Source organism: Haliaeetus albicilla, chromosome 12 (assembly GCF_947461875.1).
Source record: "Haliaeetus albicilla chromosome 12, bHalAlb1.1, whole genome shotgun sequence".
Lineage (NCBI taxonomy): Eukaryota > Metazoa > Chordata > Aves > Accipitriformes > Accipitridae > Haliaeetus > Haliaeetus albicilla.
In genome coordinates, this window is record NC_091494.1 from 39,302,082 (window position 1) to 39,326,917 (window position 24,836).

The 24,836-nt window shown below is 40.0% G+C and overlaps 1 protein-coding gene and 1 long non-coding RNA gene across 6 annotated transcripts in view; both read right to left on the reverse strand.

Moving 5' to 3' along the window:
* SMURF2 (SMAD specific E3 ubiquitin protein ligase 2) overlaps positions 1 to 11,098 on the reverse strand; it is a 67,854-nt gene extending 56,756 nt beyond the window's left edge. For all 5 annotated transcript variants that reach the window (XR_011327274.1, XR_011327273.1, XR_011327271.1 and 2 more), the window contains exon 1: positions 10,541 to 11,098. Coding sequence is in view for 1 of the 5 variants with exons in the window: in XM_069799305.1 (XP_069655406.1) it covers positions 10,541 to 10,592 (52 nt within the window). In the remaining 4 variants the exon portion in view is untranslated. The remainder of the gene's footprint in view (positions 1 to 10,540) is intronic.
* Positions 11,099 to 12,269: 1,171 nt separating this feature from the next.
* Positions 12,270 to 24,797, reverse strand: LOC138688205 (uncharacterized). The gene is made up of 3 exons (XR_011327275.1): positions 21,772 to 24,797; positions 12,593 to 12,620; positions 12,270 to 12,346 (listed from the first exon to the last, which is right to left on the reverse strand). It is a non-coding gene; the product is annotated as an uncharacterized lncRNA (long non-coding RNA).
* Positions 24,798 to 24,836: the final 39 nt, after the last annotated feature.

The following is a 24,836-nucleotide window of genomic DNA, read 5'->3' on the forward strand; positions in this document are numbered from 1 at the left end:
CCCGCCCATTTGTCCCGGACAGTTCCTTGTTCCAGGTCACTCCCTTCTCCTCCACCCTCATCCAACTTTTGAACCCTCTGCATTTTAGTTAATGCCTTTCTTCACACTGGGAGCGCACCGCCGAGTTTAGCATTAACAGGATGAGATCAACTCCTGTCCCCAGCCATTTGTTAAACCGTGCACTAATTCTTACTTGGCCAATACAGAGACATCTGCCTATTACCACGTCCCTGTTTGATAGCGTTCCTGCCCAAGAATAAAGGATTCACAAGAACAAAGGATTTTTAGAAGATGTGCAACATACTTTTAATCTCATTCTTGAATTTGGTTTAATTTTAACAGAATCTTCCCCAAATAAGTTCAGCCCAATTTAGCTACTCAGCATAAAAAATTTCAGTGTTAGCAGGCTGCTTAACAGCAACTGAAAAAACAGTCTTATAATGGGAAGTGCTAACTATAGTTGGCATTACGAGCTCCAACCTGGTACTGCAAGTTCAACTACAGTTATAAATTCCACTGACAGCGAATAAAAAGCAAAGATGTTTAGACAAAGCAAATCAAAATTGTGTTCAAATTACATGAGGTAGAAGCAACTGCAGGAAACAGTGCTCCTACTCATCATGCTGCTGAAGTGCGAATGTCAACATTCAGAAGGGTCGGGTTGACCAGAGACAATTTTTCTTTTCATTTACTGCTACTCCATCACGGTGACACAGTGCGGGTGCAGAACAAGTGCATCTCTAGTCTTGGACCACACTAGGAAGAACTGTTTAAATGTGGAGAGTGAAGTTTCTAAATTTCAATAAACTTATAAAAAATAAAAAGTTTTTGAATGGGTCCAAAGTACTACCCAGTGCAGATTAAGTTACATTATGCTGATACACAGGAAATAGCTGACTTATTCTACAGGATGAACAATTCACCAGAGGAAAGAAACTTTCAAGAAAAATGATAAATATTGTAATGAGGAAATCCAAGGCACATATTCACAATGCCACATTCAGATTTCACAAATGAACAGAAATTTCTTCATGATCTCTTGGCCACAGAAGCAAGTGAGACATAGATAAATATAAATATATAGTACCTCCTCAGGCAGAATAGCCACTTGCCATTAGGAAGGGGAACAAAAAACTTTATTGTCTATCCTTGTAGATGGGCCTACAGAAATTTTAATCTGCTTTTACCACCTTTGTGTAAGACACCTATTGAGAGAACATCATGAACTGTGGGAACTGCTTAAGGAAGGGAGAGAACACTACACAAATACTTTATTTTATGACAAGCCAGGCACGACACACGTACTACTGAAAATTACTGTAAGTCACTTTTTCCTTAAAGGCCTTCTCTTTTCCTGTTGCAGAAAAAAGCAGAAACCAACAACATTTTAAATCACCCTTTGACCCAGTTCTTAAGTAGAAATCCCAAACATGAAAGATGTTCACAAAAGGGATACAACATTACATGACATCACAACTTCAGGATAAATCTTGGCCACTCCTGCATTAGTACAATAACAAAGATACAAATCCTTTAACTTTTTGACAAAAAGCACACATCCAGCTATTTAAGACAAACTGGAATTATTGCACGGCATCTTGAATTTACAGATAGCATTTGCTTCTGTAAGAACACAGGGGCATTTCCCCTGTGCAGCAGCATTAATTAGCTTGAACAGACTTCAACAGGAATTTTTCCCCATTCCACACATCCATACTTGATCAGCTTATTATTATAATGTGTGATATATACATTTGAAGATTCTGTTCACCAACACCTTGTGCTTTACCAAACATCCAGAATTGCTAGTTAGACATTTAGAAACACCACGTATATGACCCATTTGAAATTATAAAAGATGGCACTTAAAATTTTCACAGCTGTTCACAGGCTTCAATTACAAAGAAGCTTCTGCAATAGCAGTATAGAACATTTTTTGAACTTTCTACTAGAATCCTCTAAATAAAAGACCCAGAAAATTTCCACTTTGACATGCATTATACCCTTCTTTAAAGTTTGGTCAATTAATGTGTCATACACTGTGAACCCAAGCTTGAAGAAGCCAATCATTTTTAATTTCATAATGAGTAATGCTGAGCAAATGCTCTCCAGCATACAGGAGGACCAGGTCCTTCATGTCCATTTAAACGGAGTACTTAGCAACACATGTATTTTGTGTCTCTTAAAATACATGTATTAATATTAGCATGAGGAAGAGAAACACTTGGTATCTTCAGATCTTCACATTGAAAATGCAATCATTATTACTTGGCTAAGAGCAATATTGCAATCAGCAGCATGAAACCCAGGAGAGACTTCTGTATGTTTTAGCCCAAGTACAGGAACCCGCATTTGTTCTCTGCTTCCACTATGAGGTGACACAAAACCTGGTATACTTACAGTGTCTTCATGTTCCTGCGTCAGCTCAGCTCCTTTGGCTGGCTCTTGATCACTTTTGCCCCACTCTGTTCTGTTTCACCTTTACAAATGACCCCTTCTGCCTCCAAATGGCAACACCTGCCTACACCAGCTCCAGCTTTATAAAGTTTCTTCTATCACATCTGGTATCACCTTTTATAAATTAAGACAAATAAGAAGTACTTATTTTGCTGCTAAACAGAGAGGAGGATATCTTAATATTAACTACACCTAGGCACAATGCTACTACTCATTTAGTCCTGCACTTAGTCTTCTATACAGAGCTATAAACCGTTATTTTAATAAATCCATCAGGGAAAATAGTGGGTGAGAGCTTTTTCTCTGAAAATAAATATTTATACACATCATAAATTAATCATTTCAGAACAACATAAGGTGAAAATTTTCTGTTAAAAGTTCAGTTGAAGAATTATTTGTCATAAGGACACCTAAATGCTTGGCACAATTAATGCTATGAATCTCTAATCCCAGACAGTTAAGCATGAATGTAATTCTATGCCATTTTTTCTGGACATGTTTAGTTCCTTTGCACATTTATTTTTTTTAACCAGCCATCTTTATAAATACTCTAATGGAGATAAGATCTTCCTTCTTCCACCAAGAATAAGAGGATCCATTTTAATACGTTTACATGTTTTCCATGAAAAATAATTGCAAAAGGTAGTAGACTACCTTTCACTAAAATAAAACAGCAAACTTTGAGTATACTCTGTCCACATTCTTCATGTCCTATGATATGCACAAAGCAGATGCTTTACCATATGCAGTTTTAGAAGCACACAGCCTAGTCTTTATTTGTATTACAAAGAAATCACCAAATTGGCTCAAGTTTTCAGAAAATGCCTCTAGTATTACTGATACAGATTCCCACCTTTGATTAAGCACAACTGCATCTATCATTGAATTTATGTATGCATCTATATATAAACTCTGAATCAAATAGGTATGTTAAAAAGAAGTATCATTACAGATATATTAGTTATGACTCCATTTAACTCCATCACTAATATTAAAATCTGGGTCACGGCAGAATGAAAATTAGTGTATGTCACTTGTTTAAAACTATTTCATGGGATCAGCCAAGATACACCCCCAATCCCACCAACAGCGTGCTGTTCTGCAAACACCTGGCTGACTTAAGCCACCACCCTCACACACACACACACACGACAACCCACAACAGTCCTCCTCTACACCCAGTTAAAAAGGGGGACCAGAGGAAGAGGTTGCTTTTAAATTGGATATATTCCTCAGCCCACCCCATCTGACAGCATGGGATGGAGCAGAGCGATGTGTGCATCCCAAAAAACAGTGCTGTGGGTTGGAAAGCCTTACTATGGCATTGTCACTCTAATGTTTGTGGCAAGATGGCATCACACATGCTAATTTAAGCATGAATAGTAGAATCTGGGTACATATTTTTACTGTGACCTGTAAATTACATAGTCTGTACATGCTCTGCATATTTGAAACAACTTAAATTAATTCATTATAGAAAGGATGCATTGAACCAGTTTACACTGCTTGGAGTGACTCTCCCTTTCTGCACGAAAACAACCCTGGTTAAATTGTGTTAAATATGTACTGGCCAAGAGTCATTCCAGAAAATTAACAACAGGATACAGCCACATAAACTCACATACCGCTACTTGTTCTTTCACTTTCAGAATTTTGAAAATGTGAATAACACTTCATCTAAGCAATACTTTTTACTCACTTTTGGGGATACCAGTCCTCCTAGTCTAATTTGCCTGAGCAAAAGCAAAAAAAGTATTTTGAAGTAGGAAAAAAGTAATTGCCAAGAATCTGCAGGATGCTAAAATACAGCTGATGGTGCTGCATCACAAATACAGCATGTAAGAGAGAACTGAACCCAAATCATCCCAAATGCATAGTCGCAGAAGGCCCAAAACAGAACCATGTTTACTGTGGACTTAAACTCAAGAGAAACAATGTTCATGGGCAAAAAGTCAAAAGGTAGTGGCTCTAAATCCCAGCTTTACATGGTTTATCCTTTTTATGATCTTGAGCATGTCTACTCTCCATTCCGTATCAGTCTCCCCACTTAAACTCAGATGATAATGCTTAGCCAATTTTGTCCTGAGCTTTGTTATCTACAGATGAAGATTTCTTTAAAGTTACAAGCATTCTTATCTATGCTTTCATTGAAAGTATTTAAAGTTTAAGTAGCAAGAAAAAGTCAACAGTTTGCTTCCTTGAATATGCTACTGTCAAATGTCCCTCAAGATTTTGATCCTCTTTCCCAAATAGGAAATGTGCTTTGCTAATAGCAGACATGCACAGTAGCTACTTTTATATGCACTGTCTAACGTTATTGAGATTAATCCCTACCAGCCCCTCAGAAGTCACTAGAATGATCTCAGACATTGCACGTGTCATGAGTATTTACATTTTACATATTAAAGCATGCACGTAATAGCCTGCGTAGTAATGTACTCATGCCATTAAGCCAAGTCAGAAGTTAGGTCATCTCATTATTGCAATGAGAAGACACCCAAAGAAATCATCCACGTTTTTAAACACTCGCAAGGTCTGGCCCAATAGTGAGATGCCATTTTAAGTAAGATGGCAAAGCAAGGACACACTTCAAAGGCCATGAGATAAAACAGAACAAAACATTAAAAGCTGTCTTCTTTTAGGGATCAACCCATTCACCTTAGGAACATAAAGAAGACAAAATGTCTTCATCTGGGGCCTGATTAGATTTTCAGTGTGATTAACAAACAAAAAAGAAAATAGAAAATAATTTATCACCACTAGCTGAGTTACTTAGCTAAGTTCAGCCTTGCAGACAGACATTATGGGACAGCTTAAACTCTTTAAACGTAACCGAAAAGTACAGTCTAAAAATTACTCGCTATTTTTCTACCCCCAGGGTTTTGCTTTTATTTTTTCCCCAAAAGCTTTATTTTTTTAAACATTAACATTAGGACTGACTGCAAATTTTCCATACGTCTCCTGCCTATGTCCCATGTTACCTACACACGTAAATCCTGTACTCACTTCTACTCGATGCTTTCCTGATTCTACAACCAAAGATGAATATTGGGCCTTTTCGCTCCTGTAGAACTCTTTTCCTACTATGATTTCCTCCCCCAAACTCTTTTTGATCTTTTTCCTTGCCACGATACCCCTTTACATATCCTTGAACACTGATACCTAATTTTATACCCAGACAAATAAAACTTTGTCATATAAGCTGATCCTGTTGAAACAAGCAGTTGAGACGGCTCCATACAGCTGCTGGGTTGTTTATTGCAATTCTTTGGTGTCCCTGTGATCCACAACTGATTTATATGTACATAAATATCTATAACTATGTACTGTATATATAAAGAGCATATATACACACACACTTCATACTTTGATGAAAATATTGAGGGCCAAGCATCCATCAATCCCTATACAATCTGATTAGACACATGCCTATTGACTTTGTTAAGATGGCACCAGTTTAATCCACCTACTATGTAATTTATTGATTCTAATTTCTTAAGTACTAGTTTTTTTGTAAGTCATGTGTCATTAAGTCAAATACACCTTACATGAAGGAACCCCATTGTTTTATTGTTGACCAAAGCCTATCTAACTATAGGTTGCTGGTAAAGGAGGCAGTCCTGCCCTCTTTTCAGCTTCTCATGTGCATCCCTCTCCTTCAATGCAAAAACCCCATTTTTTTCTTGGTAGGATTAGCTTTGAGCTCATCAAATAGCTACACAGTTGCTGGAGTCAACACAAGGGAAGGCCCAGAAAAGTGAAGCCAGGGACTACAAAGAGTAAAAAGAAAGAGCACTCAGATTTTAAACTGACCTAAAATTGCACTACGATTTAAGTCAACTATGAAACCATATCCTTGCTACTTAAAAATATAGGTAGCTACTTTATCAATCAGTAATGCTGTTCCTATAATGCAGCTCTTCTATCCATAAACTTCAGTCCCACTTCCAACAACACTAATGAGAATTCAAAATTTTGGTTAACCACTGTTTTCGATTATATTAACTGTTAGATTTATCCACTGCAAAAAACAGGTTTGGAGATTCCACACTGTTTTGCAAAACTCAAGAATATTCTGGTTTTTTCTAAATAATACATATCTTTCTGGGGAAATATTATTAACATCACAAGAGTTTCTAGGAACTGATAAAAAAAACCCTAGCACCTTCTTCATTCAACACTATAACCTTATAGTACAGTACCACCTTTGTACCGTAAGGAATGAATAGACAGTAAAATCAACAAGAGAGACAGTAGGACAGAAGATGAGATGCTGTCTATTTTCTACAACACAAGATCCAGTGCTTTTATTTCCCTAATTAGCAACTTCTGCCAGGAAACCTAAAACCTTACAGCAGTAAGGAGGAAGAAAACCAGATCTAACAACTCTTCAGGCCTACCTCTGATTCTTTACCAACACCACTCTTCCAGCTCATTCCAGTTTTATCCACGGGATATTTATTACCACTTTTTACAATACAGTGTAACTGTGCTTTGTGGCTATCAAAGTATCTTTACTTGTTAACTATTCCGACACAAACGCTAGCTCTAACACATGAACTAAATAAATTCATGTGCTCACCTTTATACAACTCAATATATTCTAGTGCCCATGTAGTTCTTCAGACTTCAAACTGATTTTAAAATACGTCTTTCTACTTGATAAAAACAGCCCTATGGACTTCATTCAGATAACTGTCATTGATATCGTAAGTGAAAGCAGTCAAATGTAACTATTTTAATGTCACATAATTCACAGATTAGCACATAAAATATTTACCGAGCAACTGAAAGCAATGGTCATTTCTCAGTTTTCTGAAGAATGTAAGATTAATGCAATTCAACATGGGGGGTGGAAGAAAGAAGAGTGCATTCTGCCTGAGAGTATAGTATCTTTACAAATCCACAAATTCAACACAACACTGAGAAATATCACAGTAAGAACGGAAGGGGGATGACTGCACTTGCAGCTTTTGTACAACTCAGATGTACTTGGGATAGGACTAGATAAAATGGTGGTACAAATGTCAGTTGAAGGGACTTTCCTTATATTAGGAATTCCTGGGATAATGTTATTACAAGCTGCTAAGATAAATGTTGGAAAAGACTAGTGCAATTCTAGACTTTAGCTAACTTAAATTACATTGCCTATATTTTAATCAGAAACAAGCACTTGCGCCTCATACTAGAAGTGAAATATCATCAGAAGGCATAATATTTGGGTTTTAACAATTATCCACCAATTTACTAGCTCAAGGTTGTGCAAAATGCACTGACATACGTATCACTAAAGATTCAAGTGATATTTACGAGACAACTAAACCTAGGAGCAAAAGAATAACCTTTTATAAGAAATGTATAACACAGATGCACTGCAAACTAAATAAAAACTTACTAGAAGTATGCCACCGCTGTGGTTTTTCTCTGTTATGGAACCCAGACCTAAATAAACTGTTAAACACTTAGTGTAAAGGTATGCCAAACATTTCTCAGAACTTTCTTAAGGTCCCAACAAAGAATCAACCTTTTTTGCAAAATGAGACCTAGGTTAAATATTTTATTTGGCTCCTCAAGATGGACTGAGAAGTTGGGCACTAGCTCCAGATCAGTTCTTGGACTCACATCAAACATTACCCTGTCATTTATCCAGTCAGTCAAAACAATGTTTTCCATCTAAACCTTTAATGTTTATGTCCTGAAAAACTGCTAATTGAATCCAGTTCTTGAAATTCATTTTTTAATCTATACCATCTAATTTAGAGATAATGAACAGAAAAGATAACTATTATACCATGATTGCAGAATTAATCCTATAAATATTCAAGCCAAAACAGAAGACTGCTAGTTTCATACAGCCAAAGAAAATTAAGATTAAATAGCATTTGTCAGTTGAAGAATAAACTTTTAAAAACACTGGATATAGAGATTCTTTTAATTCCAAACAGTTTTAGAATTCAAGAGCCCTCAAACTGCTTTTCCAATCAAAAAGGGTAATCAAAACCACGCAGAACACTTAAAACTATTCCTAGGCAAGAACTGACAACATGTCAGCTGAATTGATAAAATTCAGTATTTTTCTTAAACATGTAAAGCTTCCTTACAACAAATGACCTTATGTGAAACAACTCACAATTAGCTAAAGCATAAAACACTGCAAGCCTTTTTAACTCGAGAAATAGGCCAATGTTTCATATAAACTTCCAAGCAACAGAACTGGTACTCAGCAACTGCAAGAGCTGCTAACCTTGGAAGAGTCCCTAGAAAGACAATTTTGCCAGCGTCCCATGCTCTGCATATTCCCTTCCTAAAATATATGATGACAAAAAACCCCTCAGAAATGTTCCTTAAGATTGTACCTGCTTCTTTTGGGGACTGACCGCTCAACTAAAACTCCGTATGTAAAGCTACTGCCTATTTCTTGCTCACAATCACACTCCCCATAACATACTTATATTGTCACAGACACAGTTTCATTATATGCTTAAGCCTTAATAAAAATAAAATAAATATGAACAAATTGGAACACAAAATCCAAAGGTGAAAGATACAACTCCCTAAACAGTACTTTCCATGCTTTTACATAAGGCTACAGACCATTTTTAATGTTTCAAAGATAAGCAAGTCTGAGCACTCACTGCTCAGGAAAAAAAGTATTAAAGTGCTGCATCATAAAGCAATAACCTGAAGAGAAAGCTACAAAACACTCTGTAAAAACAAGGCAGCACTGTTTCATGCATCAGTCCCAGCTATGCTTATTTTAAGAGTTTTATTTCTAAGTGTAATATATAGACACTCACAAATGTCCATGAAAACTAGATTACAAATTTAGTCCAAGTATTTCCAAAGTAAAACATAACCAGATACATTTTACTTTCCCTGTAAAAATAGCATACTTTGAAAAATAAGTATGAAAACACCTCTTTAATAGGCATTAAACTGGAAATATTTCTCATGCACCTAAAGTAAATATATCAACTCTTTTAGTATTTTTAAAAACGTTTGTTTTGCAAGCTGGTTCAATACACTATATGCAGAGAAGAATATTCACAGTGTTATCTGTTATTTTCTAATTGCTTACCTTCATGCACTGACACTTTAGAACACAAAATATCATTTATCTGCTGGGGGACTTACAGTACTTTGAACTAGCTCTTTTCTTTAAAGACTCCTGTATTTTTTTTTTAAGAAAGCTCTAGCAGAACTTCCAAGGCTTTTCCTCTAAACCTGTTTACCTGGGTTCTTATACGGAAAAGAACATACTTTTAAGTATTCAAAACCAACTTATTTTCCTTCCCAGCACGCAGGTGAACAGTTTTTATGATATTTTAAAATAATATTAGAGGTCAAGTGGTCTTCTGAAAGAGGGCAGCGTAAAGGCGCTTTACCAGACGAACTGTGTACAATCTTAACTGAGGAAGTTGGTTTAAAAAAAAAAAACCCAAAACCCAAAGCAACAAAAAACAATAAACAAAGAGATCAAAACAAAGAGTGTGACAGTTTCTTTCGAGTTTTCACCGAGAAGACGAAGGGAACCAACAACAAAAAAAAACCAACAAAAAAAGTTGGGGTGCGGAGGAAGAGGAGAAGGTGCCCCAGTGCCTGAAGTTCACCCCGGCCGCCTCCCCCACGCCTGCAGACCCCCGGCGGGCTGCGGGGGGAGCCCGGGCCCGGGGCCGGGGCCGGGGCCGGGCCGGGCGGTGAGGGCGGGCGGCACCCCCGCCCCGGAGCCCGTAAAGACATGTTGTTCCGGAGGCACAGACCCCGCGGCGGGGCAGGGAAGAGCTCGCCGCCCCCGACCGACCCCCACCCCCCCCGAGGCCTGAGGGACTCCTCCGGCCCCAGGTTCAACCTCAAAGACACATGGAGGGAGCCCGGCTCCCGCCCTCTCCACAGCTGGGCTCTCCTCACCCCCGCTCCCCCCCGGGAGGCCGGGCTTCGCCGCTTCGCCGAGCACCCCGCCGCTCTTCCCTTCCCCTCCTTGCCCGACACGGCGGCCCGAACACCCCCGCCGCCCGGCCGGGCGGGTGAGGTGAGTGGGCGGGTGGGTGGCAGGCCCCGTCGGAGCCTGCCCGCTCAGCCTCACCTGTCAGTCGCAGCTTGACGGGCCCGTTCCGCCGGGCCCCTTGGTTGGACATGTCCTCGGCGGGCTCGGCGCTGCCTTGCCCGGGGCTCCCCCTGCCTCTGGGTCCGGGAAGGGAGACGGGGGAGGAGGAGGAGGAGGAGGAGGAGGAGGAGAAGGGGGGGCGGGGGAGGCGCTAATGGAGTCGGGCCGGGCGCTCAGGGCAGCGGCGGCCGCCGGAGGAGGAGGAGAAGCCCGGATGTGCCCAGCGTCGCCATGAGCGGGGCCGGGGCCGAGGAAGAGGCGGAGGAGGAGGAGACGCGGCCGCCTTCCCCGCTTCCCTTCCCTCAGCTTCCCCGCCCCCCCCCCCCGGCCTCGCAGTCCGGGGCGGCGAGCTACAACAAAGCCGGGGACGGAGGTTGCACGGCGGGCTGGACGGACAGACAGACGGCCGCCTCGCCTCGTCTCGTCTCCCCTCCCCCGGCTCGGCCCGGCCTGCCCCCCCTGGGGGAGGCCGCCTGCCTGCCCGCCCTCCCCTTCGCCGGGCAGGGGGGGGGAGGCCGCCCCGCCTCGGGGTCTGCCCGGGGATGCCGAAGGGGGAACCGCGTCAGGTGGCGTCGACGCTTGGGGTCCTCCCCGGGAGAGCTGAGGGAAAGGGGGGGGGGGGGGGGGATTGCCATGGCTGGGAGGGAGAGGAGGGGGGAGACGGGGACGAAGGTGGCAGTGAAGTTGGGGGGGTGGTTGGGACGGGAGAATTAACGGTACAAATGGGAAAAGGCCGTAGGGGTGAGAATTCAGAGCCGTGGGGCGGTCACTCGAGGAGTGCTGCTGGTCCGGGGCGGCGTTTTGTCTGGGTAGGGGGTGACGGACTGGCCGTGGAAACTTAAACTTTGGACCGATTCACTTATTAGCCGCGCTTTGTGGAAATCGGCAGCCCAGTTCTGTGAGCTGCCGTTCTCAAATTAAAAAAAAAAAAAAAAAAAAAAAAAAGGCTCGCATCCACGCCGTGTGGCCTAATTTAACTCCCATCCCGGAGAAAAGGTGACTCTTTCCAGAGTTTTCCCAGCACTGCAGCATGCTTTGAGCGAGGGGAGCTCCACACTGCAGCAGAGTCCTGGGCGCATTTCTGCAGGGTCAAAGGGGCCTCTGAAGGGTGGGAATAGCTCCCAGAAAAGCTACGAAGATGGCCACGGTAAAGTTTACCTTAGAAGACTGAGCTAATAAACCACACACCTATTCTTACTAACAACCTTACTAACACTCTGTGCTCATTCAGTCCTGTCATTGCACTGGCTTCTTCCTGCTGAGGCAACCTGTAAAGTATTATCACACGGGTAGTCATAGATTACGATCCAGCCTATGGATCAGGATCCGAACGTGGGATGAAAAGATGACCTGTGCTTCACAGAGTTTATACTGTAGCTTCTACACAGCCTAGGAGGTTTACTGTCTGAGTTACATACACAGAACTGAGCTGTAAGTGTCTCTGGAGCGGTCCCATCTTGAGTGAGCTCAGAGCTTAGGCCTCATTAGATCAAATCTGGGGCGAGGAACTGATTTTTTCCCACTGAAGGCGTTGGAAGTGGTTCTCAAAGCTTTCCTCCCTTAAAATGAGACCCCCTCCCCACAGCGGGTACATGCGGACTCACATCTCCTTCCTCCCAAAGTGTGTCTTAAGCGCCAGGTTCTTCCAGGTGGAAATTTTCCATGGTTCCTGCTGTGGTGGCACTGCTGTTCCAGTGTCACTTCACCTGGGAGCAGTGGAGTCCTGGGATCAGGACCTGGGATCCCTTCCTCACACAGCACTCTGTCTGTTGGCCGTGCAATTGCCTGTTTAACACAAAGCAAGCAAACGTTAGAAACAAACCTTTCTTTACAGCATAGGCAGAGCACGAGAGAAAGTGCTGATTCATTGCTTAGCCGCTATTTCAAGCAAAGAGAATTTGAAACAAGTAAAGTCTAAACTTCACTTACTACAGAACACAGACACAATATATCTGCTGATTTTATGGCTTATATGCTGCACTGAAACAGTTTAAAAGTTACTTTATAATAGTTATGTAAATTCACACACACCTCAAAGACATTCCAGGTGTCCTGATTCCTGCATTAAAAAAAAAAAAGAAAGAAAAATCAGTCTTCATAATTGAAGGTCATACTATTAAAGTTTCAATCTGTTGGAAATTCACACAGCCAGGTCATTATCCTTTTCTAAAACCAACTATAAAAAGCAAATGGCTGATGGTTTGCAAATATTGCAACATTATCTGGCCACTGCTGAACTGAATAGAAAAACAAAATATAAAGCCACTTTTCACATACTTAACATATTTCTAGGTTATTCTAGATTTTTCCTAATGTGATGATTATTTGTTTCTGGGGTCTTGCAGCACTCTGGACCTAGCATTCAATAATTCCGATATAATTTGACAAAAGTATTTAATGTTATGTTAAACATAGTACTCTTGCTACGTGATCTCTTTCCAATGGATAACTAGTGTGTCAGACATTAATTGCAATGCCAATATTTTAAAAAAACCACAACTACTGGGTTTAAATATAGTATTTCATTGCTGAGTAGGTATATGAACATTTTAACGCTTTCATTAAAGGTGTATTTTAAAGGTCATGAAGTATAATTAGTTTCATACTGCTTTTCAGAAATCAACTTGCTGAACTATACATTTTTTTCTAAGATTTTTGGACAGGCTGCTCACCTTTCAGTGAAAATACTGTGATATATTGCAAGTGTTAGAGCATTAATTGACAGTTCATGCATTTAGGTCACTATAAAACACATGGGCTGCAAGATTGCTGCTACTGTAGTGCATTTTTTTTAAATATGTGCAATATTTGATTGTGTGTGTTTATTTTTAAATAACCTATGTGACTTGAGCCTTTTTACTAATGCATCCGTGACACATAGGAAAGTCCTATACGGTAGGTATGTATTTAATAGGGTGAGAGAAGAGGGGGTTTAGCTCTCAATAGCACCTGCAGGCATGGTACATGTCCCATTTAGGTCAGGACTATGTCCTCTCTTGACTAATGTAGGTAGAAATGAACTAGATCAGGTTGCACTTGGCTAGACAAACACACCAGATGCAAACCGCTCGCCTCTTCCCTTCTGGCTTTGTATAAGCATTACAGTGACTGCACCTTGGATGTCCTACACATGTTTCTCTCCCATTGTATCTCCCAATTCTGGAGGGAAATCAGGATTTTTATTCATTGCTCCCCTTCACTGAGTAGAATTGACAAGCAGAATTTAAGACAAGCTGCTCCATGAGGGATCTGTGCAAGATCTGCAGCGAACAGCGGTCAGGCAGTCCTGCAAAGCACCAAGAGCAGCAGCGAATGTAGGAGACCAAAGATACTGACAGTACCCAATGATCGAAAAGTGCTACTTTTCCAACAAAAGAATTCCACACAAAATGTTACGAGCCCGAATTTCTTGTGCCAGTGCTATCCCCCAAGTTCTCAAAATATTCTCAGATTAATGGAACAGATATCTTGCTGATCCTGGTTTAGGTTTTAGAAACCAACAGTTTACAGTAAATTTTGTCTATGCAGTTCCATTTCAAGGGCAAAAAGAGGTTTCATGCTTTACGGTGCTGATCTTGCGAGATAAGCAAGGAAATATCATTACTAACTGCTGACAAGTGATCCGTGTTTCACTCTAGGCTGATATCATTGAGCAACAAATCCTTTCAAGATGAGGTAGCTAGCTCAGATCCAGAGGGAAGGGAGTGCCCTGCATCACACCGGAGCTCACTTTTGGATGACAGCCTCGCTGCTGGACTCAGGAGGGAGTCCCATCCAGTCGTCTTCAGCCAGAAGTTAGCAACTGAGGCACAGTCTCAAGGGTTGGACAAAATGTATAGAAAAGGGGTAAGCTCAGGCATCTCTAGGACACCGACAGGGTTGTAGAGGAGTCTATAAGGACAAAATAATTTAATAGTTGGTATCATATTAGTGACATTTTTGAAGAAGTATTTAGAAATACAAAAACTTCCTTTGTTCTATGGCTGCACAAAAAAAGGGCTTTGATTTCTTCAATTTCCCAATAGGAAGAAGAAGGCTTTGCATTCATAGATATTTCTCCAAGGATTTAGTGGTTTTGGACACTGGGAAACGTGAACAAACATCTTTAACCAAATAGTGTTCATTTTCAGAAGAGGACAGTTGTAGTTAGCTTTTTGGAAGTGAGGTCCTTTCCATCTTTAGAAACGGAAGAGTACACTGGAAACTCATTCCTCAGCATGTGGTATGTGTTGAAAGCAAATCAACATTTAAGAATTACATTCCATTTCTTTCGGTGTAGAGGTTTAATCACACCACATTCTTTCAGCAGTAATGAGAGCTGGCTGGTGTTATATCACATTCTTCCCCAGCTTCTGTGATGATATCAAGAAAGCAAGAGAGTTCTGCCCCTATTATTAAGCTTTTGTGAGTAAATTGAAAGGTTAAAACTATTTTCCTGAGACAATTTAAAAAAATAAAGATATTTAAAATTATCTAGATTGTATTTCTTTCTACCAGTCGTCATTTAATAAATTTCCCAGAGCCTGTTGTGGTTGAATTACAGACACCACCCCTAGAGACCATGCAGTTAAAGACAGGGTTGTTCAGAAGAGAATGACACCTCCATTTCCTTTTTCTCTATGATGTATTTCCCTTGTATGTGCAACTGTTAATGCTAAATGCCTATTTTTGCCACCTAATGGTGTAGTTCTGAGAAGAAAAGTATTACAGCAGTATATAGCTAGGCTACCCCATTAAGATTTAAACTTATCAGGTCCAATGTCATCTGAAAAGTAATAAATTTGAAATATTCACAAAAGTCTCTTCCCTTTCTTATCACATTGATATATTTCTTTTTTTTTGGCAAAGCTTTGTTAATGTTGACCAAAATAAAAGCTAAATAAAAAAAAGAAATTGTGAAAAATTATGAATATTTATACCACCAGTGTGCCCTGACTCTTAATTCACCTGATTAACTCGTTCCCTTTCAAAGCATTCCTATTTATCACTTTGCAAAGCATCATTTTAAAGACACCTTTGTTTGCCTGTGATGTACTTTTCACTAGCATGTACTGTCTCTCCCAAGCCAATTTCCACCATTAAAAGCAAGGGTCTTCAAAGCAAAGACTTCCTCTTATCGTGTTCATACAGTCCTTAATAACAAGCAGGCCTTATCTACGTTGGTGTCCCAACACACTACTCAGTAAAATCTAGCCATTAGACTAGATTAGCAGCCTTGCCCTGTTCCATCAACATCTTTGCTTGCAACAGGCATCATTCTCTTAGTCTGCTGCTTTGGCACAGGTTTTTCTTCTAATCGTTCTCTAATCCAAGCATAACTTCTTACTGTAGCAAAAGTACTTCCTAAATTCATTGCAGATACATCACATTTCTGTCCTGTTCCGGAACAGAATTCTGTCCTCCATGACGCTTTCTGTTATCTTCCCTGCCACTCTTCTGCACAAAAGGATCAAACCCTACCGAAGTCATGTATAAAGTGCTTCTGCACTTCAGGAAGAAAGAACAGGAATAGATAGTTTCATTTTGTACAAGATTCCTTATTTCCCTTCGCACATTATGAAAATTATCAGACTGCAGCATTGTTTGCGTTGCTAGTGAACAAACTACATTAAAGTATTCAGATGCACATGCTTAAATATCTGGTTTAACTCTGGCACCGTTAATACTCAGAGACAAAGAGAGTTAACCCAGCAATGGAAGACATACCTATCAGAGTTACATGATGAAGAAACACGTCTAGACAGGGACTCTGGTTCTCACTAAGTCTCCCTTTGGCATGCAGAGACAATGTTTATGCAAGAGGTCAAGATTCAATCCATTTCTCAAGCTGGAGCTTGAGATGAAGCTTTTCAGGAGAAGAAACTAGGAAGGAAATCTCCACCCATATGCTGGCTACTGAAAAAGGGGGCAGAAGCTTGGAGCAGCAGACACCATAGCCCTCTGAGACAGGATGTGTCTTGGGGAAATGATGTGTCTCTTAAGGGAAATGACTGCAGCTGTGGCTACAAAAAAATGCATGAGCTCCCATATCACAGATTTTCCAGTGGTTAGTCACTAAGATAACTTTTAAGTCCATCCATCCAGAACAGATTAGTAACTGATGCACAGATACTCCATGCAGTTCTTTAGCCATGTTATTTCCTCATCATGTCCTGCAGGACAGCACTATCCTAATGCAACTTTATAAGAAGAAAAAAGGCAGATTTTAAAGAGACAAGCATTGAACACAGAATATATAGATGCATTGCATTTTATTACTAGCCAGAGGCTAAAATTCAGTTTCTAAAAGAGGTGATTCTATCATGAGAAACCATGTCCTAGCGCTTGGGTAAAAGACTGGAGATTATACCCACGTTCCAGCCCCAGCCCTGTTGCCTAGCTGAAGTCAACACTGTTCTCTGCTGTTCGACGTACAGTGTCTCGCAACCCATAACCCAATGACAGGCTTTGCACAGCATTTTTAACAGCCCAGCACAAAGGGCAGAGCCCAGCTTCAGTCTTTAAGCACAGTGAAGTATCTTAGGCCTAAGATATTTTCCCTGATTTGTCTTACATTCAAAATTGACGGGAATGCTGACTGAAAGTACAAACTAGGTCTTCAAAAGTCCTAGGCCAAAAAGAATGTCTTTTTCTGAAAAATATTTCCTTTATTCTTCCATTATTTCCACTTATTTATCCATAAAATACTGGTGATAATACAATTTATTTACCGGACTCTTGGATGACTGGCTTCGTCAAGTGCTTTGAGAGCTACATGCTAAGTATTCCAACTGAAATTACTAAGGTTTCCTGAAGAGCCACATGTTCCCTCATGCAACTGCTCTGCAGGACTTTCTCATGTTGCTTTGTGAATGAAGCAACTGTAGAATCTCATCCTTAGATTTATTTGGCTGATATAAATAGGTTCATAAAAGACCTTACAGAATAAGACAGTTAGAAAACAGTCTCCTCTGAGTGACATGTATCAAGATTTTAACTTTACTACTGTACTACAACATCTGATTCAAATTGAGATGGTGCGTATTTGTCCCAGTGGTATGCAGCTTAGACAAATGAAGTGTTATTAGGAAGACTGTCAGCCCAAACAAGCATTTAAGAGAGTTGACATACAGCACTGTTTTCAACCAAGCCATATTATTTAGCCTCTAAAGGAATACCAAACCTTCTCTAATCTTTCTTATCCTCTGTGGCCCAGAATCAATTTGAAATAACAATTCTGTTTTCTGCAAAAGATGAGCTGTAAAATCTTCTATATTGTAAGTCTCTCTGAGTCTTAATTATGCTGATGCTGAAAGCAGGGTGCCACTGACAGTGATGCCAAAAGCTGACTCAGTCCTGCTGCTCTAAATTCACCCCTTAGACACTGTTGATCAACAGTGATACATTCGAAGGTAGCTGCCATGTTAAATCAATCTCTTGGTCTGCCTAGTTAACATCCTGCTTGGGCCACAGCCGCTGTTTAATGCTTTGGAAGAAGTAAAAAATGTTCTGTGATGCACCTTCCATACATGCAGCCAAGGAAAGCAGAGATGCTTTCCTGACTCCCAAAAAGCCCTAGAACATCATCTGATAAGCCTTAATACTTTGGCATAATTAGCTTGTTCTTACTGGCTATTGTTACTTACCTAAATATTCAGGGATTAAAACCTCATGTTCCTAACTTTACAGAATTCCACGTCAGGGGTTAAGATGAAGTTTTCGAGGACGAATTTATCCCATTCCAATCTGTTGCAGGGACTGTGGCTATTAGAGACAAATACTGATATAGATAGGCAATGAGGCTGGCAACACACTCCTCTACCTATCTAATTTTGGCAGAGACAGCAAGCATCTTGGGGCAGTGTAAACTGGTTGAAACAGCCCTCACCTGGTAGTTCTGATTTTCTGTGTTTCTTCAAGCAAGTGGAAGATTTTCCATGTGTCTTATAGAGGTTGCTTCCAAAGATTTCCATTCGAGAGACAAGATTAATTCCAGGACATTTATTGAATTATAACAATATTGTGTACTGCTACAGGTAATTGAATCTGCAAGGTTCAAAGACAAAAATAGCTAACAAAGCCTTAACCCCACAAGGTTGTTTTCTGCCATGGGGAAACAATGACCAAGATTCAGAATGAGCTGTCTTAAAATGCGCATACCACGTATATTCACACAGTTTTGTGAATTACGGAAAAGAACCCAGGCTAGCAAGCTTTGGAAGCATTCTGCTTTGTCTTACATTAACAAGTTTGTAGACATTTATAAACATGCTACATGAAAACTAAATCTATAAATAAGATCAATCGTGACACAAAAGCATTTGTAGGTTCAATAAACACAACAATCCCTCTTTTTTTATCCAATTCCTAACACTTTCTGAACTGCAGACATACCTAACACATCCACAGTCTATACTAGCTTTTGTGCTTTCTTTTAACAGAATCACCCACGAGTCCACTGTGAAATCAGTTTGAGAGGATTTAAGATACAGTTATCTCTAAAACTATTTCATCCTAAAAATGATAAAGCAAGGTTGCATGCCAGAAAAGAACAGCACAGATATTTAAGTAGGTTAGTGGGTCTAGTGAAGTGCTAAAAGTAACCTAAAGCAAAATCTGTCACCATGTGCCTTGAATCATTCTTTTATTCCACTCTTGAAACCCTTTAAAAATAGAACTGGAGGAAAGGTGTTTTTTTTCTTTTCTTTTTAGCAGCAGAATTCAGGGGCAATATGTCTAATAAAAGATGCAAGGTCTTGGTTCTGCGATCAGATGTAATCATCCTACAGGCAGATACTTCTAGCCCCTAAATACATATGTACTCATTCACTGATTGCAAAATTCAGGGTTTTTTTGAGCAAATGTCATCTCTCATTTGTTCTGCAAAGTGCCTTGCACAGTTTGGTTGCTACAAATTTAACAAACATTTGGATTATATTGCTAGAAATACATTATGTTCCAGTTTGAGTCTAATACACGGTTGGCTACAAGGAAGTAAGCTTTCCATTTAGTTAAAATGGTTTTTGGGTTTTTTTGTCATGCTTACTCCTGTAGGTTTCTTTTTTTGTTTCTAACTATGGCACACTGAATTCTGTTGACAGCTGCAAATCCGCTGTGCAATATAGCAGATGAAATTTTGTATTTTGCAGCAGTGTTAAGTGCACACGCTATTGGTTATAATGAACAGAAAAGTTTTTAAAGGTAGTCTGGACAAAAGCTGGTTGTAGGAGTGGACTAATCTAATTTTTCTTAATTTCTAGGATTATTTGCTATTAAAATCGGTTTTATTAGAAATTATTAGATCCCCATTGTCAGTCTTCCTCAATCACCTCTGTTTTTCCCTTCCTGACTTAATTTAAATCTCAGGCAGTTGTTACTATTCCTCCTCTACTTAACATTTTCCTTTTCTAATCCATGCCTGGCCACAGACTGCAGGTGTTGATATACACTTAAGTACAGATGGGGTAATAGCTTTGATTTTAGGAACTATATAAAACAATCTTTCTACACAGAAGAAAGATTCCTGCTTAATTCAAGTCAAATTTTGCAAAGCAGTTCTTCAGAAATGGAATGTGGATGTCCTGTCTGTCCCATCCCCCTGCCTTTATTTTCCTATATTGGTAATGTTCTCTCTATTGTAAGTTATATGGACTGCAGCAATGGGTTTTTTTAGCCATTAGGGGAAAGGAAATGACATATGGAGAGAATTCAAGTCCCTCCTCATTCCTAGAGAGTCTATCCAGAAAGTTAGTATGCTGAGCTCTGTCCAAGTGTCGTTTCCTGCTCAGAATTGGGAAGGGGAGCTGGGGGTGGGAGGAGAGATGGATACGTAACATTAAATTGCTGCTTCTGATTAACAGCAACATTCTGCAAATGATTTCACAGTATTGCTTTGAACAGAATTGAACCTCTGCAGCCCAAATATGTGTAGCAATCCACTGATGAAAGAGCTATTTTTACATCTGTTTCATATAGTGGGTAAAAATGAAGTGATTTGGATGGTAGAAATGTGCCTTGGAGATTATTCAAGATTTTCTGATAACTTTGTACATCCAATCTTCCACATGCCCACAGAGCATTATTACATACTCCTGGTATTATAGCTATTTTACCACTGTGAACCTGTACGGAAAGCAATCTGTTACAGATAACAAATTAGGCAGATCTCCACTATTTTTCTCTCTCTCTCTCTAAAAATCACACCTTCAGAAAATGACCTCATGATTATCATTTCACATTGCAATGCAAATTGAGAAAGATACAAAATAAAGTGGAACGCTTCCTCATTATACTGCCTCTTTTGTTGAGCTCATAGGTGTAATCCAACCTCTTCTGCAGTGAAATCAGTGCCATTGATTTTGCTTTTAGTATGTCAGTCAGTTGAAACTCCCGTTTCTGATGTATGATTTATACATCACTTCTGGATTTGGTCCATTGTTTTATTTAAATGATTAGCACAACATTTTAATGTGGTCAAGCAAGTTCTGCTTAATAAGAATTAACAGAATTTTTCTCCACCCTGCTTTAATTTTTCTCTCCTCTCCTCATCCTTTTAAATCCCAACTTCACTTCCCTCCTGCTAATGACACTCCCTAGGGCAGTGGGTGAACTGCAACCTGGAAACAGGCCACAGCTCTTCCACGAAATCTTCTGGCTTCTGCGGAAGAGCGTCCATTTCCTGGAGCCAGTCTGAGACAGACAGTGCTCTGCAGTCAGAAACAGGACTGGAATCCAGTGACCCTTATTCCATATGAAGTGCTACGAAACTCACAGCAAATCAATTCTTTCTTAGCTGTTTACATGCTGAGTTTCTGCCTGACCCCTATCAGTGCCACACCGTGGATCAATAAGACAGAAGTGTTTTCCAAACACAACGAACAGCTTTGCACATTTGTAGCTTGAATGTTCTTGTGAATGCTTTTTTCCTGAAATTTGCATCTGGGTTGGGTACACTCCTCCCAACCTTAGGAGGGGTCACCTAATTCTCTCTTAGACTTGTCTCCTAACACAGTACCCTGAAGGCAAGTCAAGCTTAAGTTTTTAACTCAGACCAAAGGGTTGATGTGTTTCCTATTAGGTTTTAAGTGAAAGTGCCAACATTTTCTTCTATAGGCCAGATATCACCAGTCACAATCAACCTACATTAATTACTTCTGTTTTGAATAACAGTACTTTCCCCAAATTACACACACTCCAAAAGTTTAGACCTGTGCTTAAATGTTATGTCATACCTCGTCACAAAAGAGATTCAATAACCCTGGGATAATGCTGTATTCAAGCAAAAGGATAATCGTGACCAGAGGTGCCATGGGTTAACTAGAGGAACGGACATCAGGATTCCCAGGCTCCAGGTTAATTCTACCAGCTACTTTTTTAACATCTGTGGATAACTGTCTTGTATCTCAGTTTGCTCTGCTGTAAAATGGATTTACAAACAGAAGAGATCTGTGAAATATTGTTGGCTAATGAATTCCTTTTCCTGTAAACTTACAGCTGTTCCTTTTTGCTGATATACCACTGTAGTTCTGTGCAATTTAAATCATTCTGTATAGGGTAGCAGGAAGCAGCTTCACTTAAGAGAATATTTCAGTCTAAATCACAGGGAAATAAAGAATAGATTGCTCCTAATATGACCATTTCTAGCTTTTCCACAGTTTAAACTGTTCTTCCTGCAGTGGAAAGTGAGCGGACGTGCTATTGAACAACAGGACTGCAAAGCTTCTGCTCTTCTTTCAGAGCCTAGCATCTTTGGAAACAGCAAGTGGAAGCAATCACATAGGCAACATCTGCTAGCATCAGAATTTTGGTGGTGGTTACGTTTGCTGAGATCTTAGACTGAAATCTTGCCATCACTCCACAGATAAAATAGCATTAGCAATAACTGCATTCCAAGCCAGTTGATGTCAGCTGGGGTCTGTTATTGTTGCTTTCAGCACAGAAGAGTTGGCAGACTGGTAGGTAGGCGACCAGACATTTATTCCAGCCCTCGTCCTGAATTAGGCATTTACCAAATAAAGAAGGCTAGCTCTTAAATCTGGCTGGGCAACACAGAAAAAAACCCAAAACAAACCACCCAACTAACAAACCAAGAACCAGAAGCAATAACAATTTTCCTCTCCCTTTTTGCTTCTACCACTTTTTTAAGCTAAAGACACAGCCTAATGGGTGACTGTGATCCTAACCTCAGAAATAGTTTGCATTTTCTTAGAATAAGGAGTGACTCACTCCAGTCACTTACTCATAATCACTGTAGATTGTTGCTTGTGGAAATAGGTGCTGCCAAGAACAGGGCTCAATGGTGGATAGGTTGAACACATTTTTCTTGGATAAAAACAAAGTGTTGGTCCCCAGAAAGTTAATTATTAAGCCACTGAGCTGTCAGGCATCTAGAGAAGAGTTTGCAGCGTTCTATTATTAACTCAATATATTAGATAATTCTGAAAGTAGTACTTCAGTAAAAAAAGTAGAAATAACACTATTCAACAAGCGTTCTGCATTCTCATCCCCTTTACAGAGATAGAAAAGTCAAATTAACTACATATATGCTAAAAAGCAATTAAAGCAAGTTGTGCTTTAAAGTGATAGTACCCTGACATACCACTTTTAAAAGATTATACCTTATATTCAGTATTTAATCTAATTAAATACTCGGGAATTAGCACAGAAATGTTTTCTGTAATTCCAAGAGGCGCCCCGATGGATTTTCTCACAGTATTTTCTTAATAGGAAAATAAAGTACATCATACCTGAGTGGTCCAGGCTGGATGAAACTCCACATCAACCTCTTAGAAGCAAACCAGACTGTGAGGCTGCCTGTAGCACCCTCTACAGGAAGATGAAATATTTTACAGAGTTAGAAAACTGAAGATTACTCAAGAATTCCAAATTATGTTTCACAAGTCATTGTGTCGTTACCCTTATAAACCCACAAACAAAGTATGTGGAAGCAATGATTTAACTTATTAAAGCTGGCTTAGCATAACTGCTTTTATGTAGGTTAATTCTTTCAGTTCCCTATAGACCGTTACACAGAAAATCATGGTTTTCTAACTGATGCTTTTAGGTCAAAGTTGGAGGTTTGACAACAAAGCAAAGGACACATGAGGCTTCACTGCAGATACATAAAAGCCCTATTTGGTTGGTTTTTCACCCCAGAACATTAAAGGCTTCAGCATTACAAGGCAGATGGTTCTTTCCGCTTTGCATGTGTACTACTAAGATAATACCAGAATCTGGTCCCAAGGGTGTTGCAGTGTCTGTGGTGTTAGACTTGTGTTCTGCTCCTCAGTCTGGCACTGTCTACAGCTTCTTCTGCAGGTGCTGGGTGCCACCTGCAGTCTCTCCCGTTAATACAGAAGGCAGGCAGGGCTGGGAACATGCCGCAACCACAGTTCAGTCTTACCCTTCATTTGGCAGCACAGGCACAGAGGCAGAAGGTTAGCAACACTGACATCCACTTCTCAGGCAGAAGATGCAATAGGGTTACAATAGCCATTGGTCTGATTAGAGGCTTTAAAAACTCTACAGTAAAGCTTATTACTTGCTGCAGCTTTCTTCTGAGGTAAAGAAAAAGCAGTTAAAGTAACAGTCAAAAGTATAAAGTCATCACTAATCAGCTCAGGATAGTGTGATTTTTGCAAGACAATATCTTTTGTGACATGTAAAAACTGCAACCCTGTTGATACACCAGTGACAGCAATATAAGTGTCTCACAATCATGTTCTGAGCTGGATGAAAAAACTCAAATGGCTTAAATAGCCCAGCAGAAGTATTTTTATGTAGGTGAGTTCACAAGTGATTGCTCTGCAGGAAACATTATTGCTGCTAACCATAAGAAGAGACATGAATATATATGCAGACAAGTTATCTGCTACCTTTTGAACATTATCACTATCCAGCAATACCTAAGATCCAAGCTAGTAGCTTGCACAGGGAAGTCATGTGGGTGCATATGTAGATCACCAGCTTCCAGTTAGGGAGGGTACCATTTTTGTAAGCAAGTGTGAAATAGGTAGCAGTAGACTTGCACCACAATAATGGAAGTGAGAGTGACATCTTCCAACACTAGCAATAACTCATTTAAAGAAGTCTTCATTAGCAGTATATGAGAATCATAATCTAGGCTTAGAAAGAATGTCCTTTTAAGATGAAGTATTCTTAATGAAGAAATTAAAGAGTTACACCCAATCCACTTACATATGCATATAAACTTTAAAATAGACTTGAAAGCACAGAAGCAGACTAGTGCCAATTATTTTATCAGGTTCACTTAAAGTACAAGGGTTTTATTCATTTT